The sequence below is a fragment of the Phaethon lepturus genome, unplaced genomic scaffold, assembly GCF_000687285.1.
Source record: "Phaethon lepturus isolate BGI_N335 unplaced genomic scaffold, ASM68728v1 scaffold29107, whole genome shotgun sequence".
NCBI classification, from domain to species: domain Eukaryota; kingdom Metazoa; phylum Chordata; class Aves; order Phaethontiformes; family Phaethontidae; genus Phaethon; species Phaethon lepturus.
This window is the reverse complement of record NW_010551631.1, coordinates 1-7,523: the sequence shown is the minus strand read 5'-3', so window position 1 is coordinate 7,523 and position 7,523 is coordinate 1. Positions and strand designations below refer to the sequence as shown.

General features: G+C 43.3%; 1 protein-coding gene across 1 annotated transcript; it reads left to right on the top strand.

Annotated features, from left to right (window-relative positions):
- The first annotated feature begins 3,945 nt into the window (after nt 1-3,945).
- On the top strand, nt 3,946-5,550 carry LEAP2 (liver expressed antimicrobial peptide 2). The gene is made up of 3 exons (XM_010290980.1): nt 3,946-4,002; nt 4,425-4,564; nt 5,514-5,550. The coding sequence occupies exons 1-3, from the start codon at nt 3,946-3,948 to the stop codon at nt 5,548-5,550; spliced, it is 234 nt and encodes a 77-aa protein (XP_010289282.1).
- Nucleotides 5,551-7,523: the final 1,973 nt, after the last annotated feature.

Here is a 7,523-nt window from a genome sequence, read left to right as displayed (position 1 = left end):
TCGAGTTAATAAGGACATTGTTACTTTACTGGGTTATCAACTTTGTGTTGCTAAGCTTGTTCCCATGACTAGAACAATATTAAGAGGGAGATAATTCTTGTCGAATAAACTTTAACTTTGCCCCATGACTGTGTGTGAAATCTGTGTATTGAGATGTTTAAGGTGAGCAGCAGAAAGTCTCTGCTTGCAGAGAGATAATCAGGCTAAAGTTCTGTATGCTCAAACGTTTTTATGTTAGAGCATTTTGTGTTGCAGGGGCGTTGGACTAGATGACCTTTAAAGGTCCCTTCCAACCCAAGCTATTCTATGATTTCCAGCACTTTTTGGCTCCTGTTTCTTTGAGACATTTCTCAGTATAACTAGTGTAGTGAGGGCTGCCTTCAGCTGGAAATGACTTGAAATAACAGCTTGCAGGTAAGCTCATTGCTCCCTTTATCTTTCCATCGCTGGCAGCTTCTTTTTCCTTCAACCTTGAAGCCTGTGAAAAACAAATAGTCCGCCTGATTTGGTATTGACCAAAACTGCATGAGCTGGCTGATGGCTCGGGATTGAATGTGGACTTCGAGCCCTGTGGAGAGACTCGCTCTTCCAAAGGAGCCCCACGCAGAAGACACGGGGCAACAGGTACAAGCTGCACTGGGAGAGGTTTCATCTCGATGCAAGAAAGGAATTTTTTTACGCTGAAGAGAATCGATCACTGGAACAACCTCCCCAGGGAAGTGGTGGAGCCCTCATCGCTGCAGGGTTTAGAGATGTGACTGGACAGGGTGCTGGATAATCTCATCTGGGCTCCTTTTCCCACGAAAGCTTGGACCAGATGATCTTTCAAGGTCCCTTCCAATCTGGGCTGTTCTATAATTCTATGATACAAATTACCTAGTTACCATGTTTATTAATATAACTCTCTCAAGCTCATGCCCCACGCAAAGCAATGCATTTATTTCCTGGCCGCGCTATTCCTGTAGCTGGTACTGAGAGCTTATCTTATCCACAGCTTTTCCCTGTGTTATTTTTGTGCCAAAAATACTCTTAAATTACGCTTAAATTTAACTCTGCATTTCAGTTTGTTGGCGTTTTCTAGGCCGCTTAAGCAAGGAGGGAGCAACAAACAGGCTACTATGATTGCGAGAGCTGGCAGAGATGCCTAGAGGCAGACTTTATTCAAAACTGGTACTTGTGTCCTGCTTATTTAAAGCCTCCAAGAGCACCTGCAGCAGCTGGTGGGTAGCCTAAATGATAGCACATGTAAACTGTTATGTTGGTAGCTTCAGTAAATTCTTGGTTTTCAATGCATCTTGTCTCAGCAACTCTGCTGAAGGCGAGCAGTTCATCTCGGTCCCTCTCACGAGGTCTCTGCCCCTGTTCACAGACAGCTGAACCGTGGCTGAACCAGCGCCAGACTCCTGTCAGCAGTGTGGCACCTTCACCCCTGCCAGCGACCGGATACCCAAGGCACCGCAACCCAGCGAGTGCGCCGGCGGCGGCTCAGCCCCGCTGCAGCGTCAGCAGCGAGTCAGCGGGCAGGGTGGGCCTCCTTGCCCTTTGCTCCGCTGCCGGCCTGTCGCAGCCCTGCCGAGCCGTCCTCGGCCTCCGGTGGCCCCATGCTCGCCCAGCCTGCCGGGCAGGGAGCCGGATGCAGGGCCTGGCACCAGCAGGGACGGCTCCTGCTGGACATGTGGCGTTTGGGAGTTCGGCCGGTGAGTATTTCAGAATCTGAACACAGTGTTTGAAAATTTTTCAATCCTCTAATTCATTTCTGTTCTGCTTTTCCTAAATGTTAGAATTGGCAACAGAGCAACATTTTGTGTCTGGGGGTTTTTTTGTTATAATCTGCATCTTTGCTGTGGCTTTTTACTGGCATGCTTGACTTGTATACATGGAAACAATTGGTTCAATTTTATTCTTTTTTCCTCAGTTTCTTGCACAGAGTAAACAGAGCTGCCTGAAAGGGATATACTGATGCTCTTAGTAACCCAGAAGGACACACAATTTTGACATACCGTCACAAAGCACCAGTCTCACCCAGCCAAAAAAGCTGAGAAACTTCAGCTTACAGAGGGCACTGCTGTCAGTGTTGAAAGAGCTGTCGTTTCAAATCCTGGCTCCACAGATGAAGTCAAGACTACTGCTGCTGCCTCTTCTTTTCCTTTCTCTGTTCTATTACAGTGCCTAGTGGAAATAGCAGAAATTAGGTCTCGGATGCATGTAAAGAAAGGACTCCATGGGAAAAACAATTGAGAAATTCACAGCCAAACATAAAAGAAACCTTTAAGTTCAGCTATCTGATGTGCCATGATTTACTGTCCCATTTCCTTCCCTTTGTAAGACCCAGGAAGGTGAAATAATGAAGGGTTTTGATTCCTCCTCACAGGGAAGCAAGACAAACAGGGCAGAGGGAAAAAAGTGTAAGAACCACCATAGGAAAGAAACAAATTTTCCAGTAGCGGTTGTAGACGATATGATGCAAAAGGGTTTTATTTAATCCCTGTGAAGTTTGGGCTTAGAGGAAATCATCTGTAGACAGGAACCTGACAACATGGCATTATCTTAATCTAACTCACTCACCTTCCACGCTGGCACTTATGCCTCCATATTAAGCAATCACACAAAATGGTAGCCTATCGTATCCAGATTTGCGTTTACAATTCAGCTAAAATGTAGTTCATTATTTTATACAGTATCTTCCTACTTGAAATAACTTAAGACAGTGTGTGCTCCGAAGCTCACGTGTACTTGGCACATGTAAAATGGTGTTCTCTTCATTACGTTACTCTGCAATCTCAAAAGCCTTGCACCCAACAGATACGGCGTACATGGGACAGATGTGGGAGCCAGATGCACACGATCTCACAGCTGAGGAAGACGAGCGAGTACCAGCAAAGTTTATTTACAGATGGGTAATCTTAGACATACGCTTCTCCCACCTGTCCCAATGTTTGTAAGATGAGAGAATTTTAGAGCCGATGGGAGGTAATAGACAGCTCTTCTTAAACATCCTTTTCTCTAGGCCGTTGCTGTCTCATTTCACAACGGAAAAAATTAAGATTCCTCTTAATTACAAACTGCCCATCCACACCAGTGGGAGCTATTGGCACGTTTTAGGTGACTCATTGTGAGTTATGCTGCAAGGTACAGAGGCAGACCGTAGCAGAGATGGCTCATCTAAAGAAGCCGTAGTCTTGCCACATGGAGCAACTGGGCTCCAGAAAACCCTTGCAGCAGTCTCTTCTGCTTCGGGGATCAGCTGTCTAGAGATTATTGTCTTTAACTACACGTTAGGATCCTTCGATGAAGAGGTCTGTTATTTATCATGCATAACATACTACATTCCAAAACCCATCTGAAAAATATTACATCTGCTTTTTGAGCCCCGTGTGCGTGGAAAGGAAGGTGAAGTAAGTTCCTCATGATTCTTTCATATACCAGGAATGAGCAGCAGAATCAAAAGCATGATTCTCTGCTCCAAATAAGCTTCGTAAGACAATACTTACCCCCAGCTGACAAACTCAAAGCTGCACACACTGTGAATGTCCCAGAAGTTAAATAAGGTTATGGCTTTTGATATTTACCGTAATACTTTGGGGCAACCCCCCTTTTGCCTGCAAATACACCATGGGGTTCTGGTAACACCTTAGGTAGGTTTTTTAAAAAGGACCAGTTGGCACAACTGGTAAGCTGACCAGCCAAAGTACAGGTAGGGAGAGAGTAAATCATTAGCTAGACAGACAGGCCTTGAACCAGATCACTTCAGCAGATGCTAACTTGGTAATTCCCTCTTGCTCCCAAGCGAACTTTGTTCCTGTAATGACTGACAGCTGATGCAACGATAAGAGAATGAAGTCTATAAAAATCTAGCTGAAGCTTGGGAAGTTCTATCTGAGGCTCTTCCTACCTCCTCCGCCCAAGGCTGGTCCTACAGGCGAAGTGACAGCTCGTACTGTGAAGATGCACTGTTGGAAAATGATGGCAGTCTTTTTGCTCTGCTCACTGCTGCTCAGCCAGGTAAATGGAGATAACTAGTGCTAATTCAAACTGTTAGGTAGTTAATAAAAAGCGCGAGGATTTGCATGAGTAAGAATAACTGGCAGGAGTTAAGAGATGACAGCAGAACTCCTACAGAGGGTTCAATATCATAAAAAAGTAGAGCAGCTGCCTAGTGAATACTGAGTTACTCTGAGATGTAACTTAGCAAGCCATCCTGCCTTCCCTCCCAAGAAGATTAAAAACCAGTAATTAATTTTTGTACTTCTTCCTTCTTCGGGGTTTGGATACAAGCAGTTATACTTTAACAGAGCATGCTAGCATCAGAAAACGAGAAAGATTGCAAGTTCTTCACTTGAGACTATTGAACTCAGCATCAGAGCGACCAAGTGCTTACAGTTGCTGCAGGCTCTGACTGTAGTCGTGCTACAACTCTGTTTCAGACGCACTGTGCTTCCTTGCACCACCGACAGCCCCGGCTGACGAGGCAGAGGCGGATGACGCCTTTCTGGAGAGGAGTCTCACTGAGACCCATCGGAGCCTCGTGCAGGGATAACAGCGAATGCATTACGATGCTGTGCAGGTAACTAATCCTGATCAACGTTCAGGCTCAGCGACACTCTAATATTATATAGAGGAAGTTGCCACTTGTTCTCACTAAGATGAGATATGGAGTTAATTCTGTGCATAAAAAAAGGTACCAGGAATAGCGATGGGGCAATAGATATAGACCTCTTTTGTAAGCAATGCAAACAGAGCAGAGTCCAAGCACTCTGGATTACAAGCTTTAGTTCTTTCGTTGCAACCCCAAATAACCTGATTTTTCCAAAAAGAACACAGGCTTCTATAGAGCTTTTGGGTAATCACTTAGACACCTTAAAATTAATCCTTCTTAAAGCCAGTACTGTTCACTTCAAAGCACGTATGAATTAAAAGCGGTACCTTACCCTAAATTAATCATGTTCAGGTGATTAAGTTCATAGTTTAAAAGACAACTAAGTATCGAAAGCCATTTAGTTCTCATGAACAGTAGACATGAGCAAATTGTCCAACTACATATAGTTAAATTGATTAGTTAAAATTACTACTTTGTGACTGAAGGGTGATTTTGTGTGGTACCTACTGCACACACACCAGAAAGCAGAGACAGGGTAGAATACATCCATTTGCTACTGCATGTCAGTACAAGAGGCCAGGGTAGTGGGGCTGCTGTTCTGCACGCGTTTGAAACGCTAATTTGCTTCTACTGATGAACAGAGGTGAGCTGTAACAGCAGCCACAGGAAGGTACAGGCAGAAGGGGGTTTCAGTGGTGTACAATTGCTGCACCGCAGCCTGACCACATAGCCCGGGGTAACATGCATTTGGAGTCACTGGGTAAAGCAGGGAACGTAAAAGGAATCCAGACCAACTAACGGCGTTGAGGTGGTGAATGCGCTGCGCACAGCTACAGGAGCGCGGCTGTAACGGCCGGGCCAGACCAGCGCTGCTCGGGCCTGAGCCGCCAGTGCCTCGTGGTGCTTTGTTTTCCAGGAAGAACCGCTGCTTCCTGAGAACAGCCTCAGAGTGACCCGGCCCCATGAAGAGCACCCACCGCTGTTACCGCTAACAAGGCTCCATTCTACTTGTGAAGTATTTATTGACCGTACAAAAGCTAGGACAATGAATCGAGTAATAAGTATATTTAACATTTCTGTCCTATGAACTGACAAAAGGACTTCAAGGAGCTTGAGAGCATTTCCTAACCGAGGTTGCACCTCTGCAGCACGTGCTTCAGGATGACCCTCCAGCCAAGCTCAATAAAAGGACTCTGTATCTCATGTTCGTTCTGTTTTTTTGTAATGTTTTGGGTTTTTTTTAAGGTGTGAATTAAAAATTTATATTCAGCAAACCACCTTGGTTTTCCTTGTATCCTGTGAGCAAAGTGTATGGCGAGTGCGCATCGGGCGTTTCAAGCAGGAGTGCGTATTTCAAACTGGACTTTAGACATTTATCCTTCAACCTGGCAAGCGCGTAACGTAGACCATGCTTCCACCTCGTTTCAGTCTCGACAGCTGAACTCTTATCGGTACTTCAGATAAAGGCCTGTTAGAAAGAGGGAGCAAACAAACTGATAATACTGATAGCATTTTCAACATCCCAAATATATCCAGTGATAACTGGAAGGTAAAGTATTTACTTTTAATTACTTCTAATCAAATTTACTTAAATAAATGTCCTAGGCTGACTTTTGCCACTAAAGCATCTCCTATTTTAAAATAAATTGATCAAAATCCAATTTTGACCAGTTGCACATTAACTTGGAAGGCTGAGAGAAACAAAGTCCCTGTTGATTAGACAAGTATCAACAAGTCTGGGACACAAATACTGCATGCTATTTTCCTTTTGTTATAGATAGAGCACTAGGATAAAAAGAGAAAACTCTTGCTTAAAAATGCAATACCAGGGAGGAGAAAGCCCATGCAACAGATACGAGCACAGTGTTTTTGAAGTTTAATACAGAAAATCTATTTGATATTTATTAAACTTAGTTTCTCCAGTTACAGTTTTGCATTGTACAAAGCATTTTAATGACACAGTAGTTAAAAAGATCTTTACAAATTGAAATGTGATACCCTTTTCTCCAAATATTTTAATTGCCATAAATTTGTTTAAAAATACACATTAAACGCATGTTTCAGACACTAAACTTTCTATAATCTCAATACCACAAAATACATAGAATATACTATACAGATGTGGAAAAAATCTAGTTAGTATATAATACTTTGCTCACCATTAACAGCTTTATTACGTGAAATGCACATACTGACTTAGAAATCCTAATTTTGAGCCCCAAAGTACCCTTTGAAATTTCAAATGTATTGCAACAAATAAAATCACAGTTTGTTTTTTTTTTTTAGGTTTTGGTTGAAGACAGATGCCTAAATATTTTGATAGAAACAAAATGTAACACATGGACTTGTCATGTACAAAGCGTAAAACAGAGACATCCCATTAGTTACTAACAGTACCTTTCTGTATGATTAATAAGGGCTTCATTTATAAGTGACAGGTTAAAAGTTACCTTCCCCCCCCCACAAGCCCCCCCCCCCAAAGAAAAACCCTTCTTCACCAAATAATAATTTCAAATAAGATAAAGGATTTTTAATAAATATATAAGCACTTTATCCTCCATATACAAAATTTCTTAAAACAATTTAAAAGGGGGACCAGATACAAATGTCAGGAACTGTGCTTGCAAAAGTCACGCCTGGTCCTTAGAGTTGAGTTTTCAGATGTGTAATGCCGGCGCAGCCAAGAAGAAACGCTGCAGAAGTACTGTGCACCCAACTACACAACGATCAGGGTTGCATATAAAAACCGAAGACAGGGAACACCGCATTCCAATTTGCCCGGATCCGCTCCGTTAGCACGTGTGGAGCGTTACAACAGGAACGGGTCCACTTCCGTCAAGTTTCCAGACGAAATTAAAAGAGGTGAAGCATTTACATAAGGATAGCCTACACAGACTCCGTGCTGTACCACCGCGTTTCCAATCGC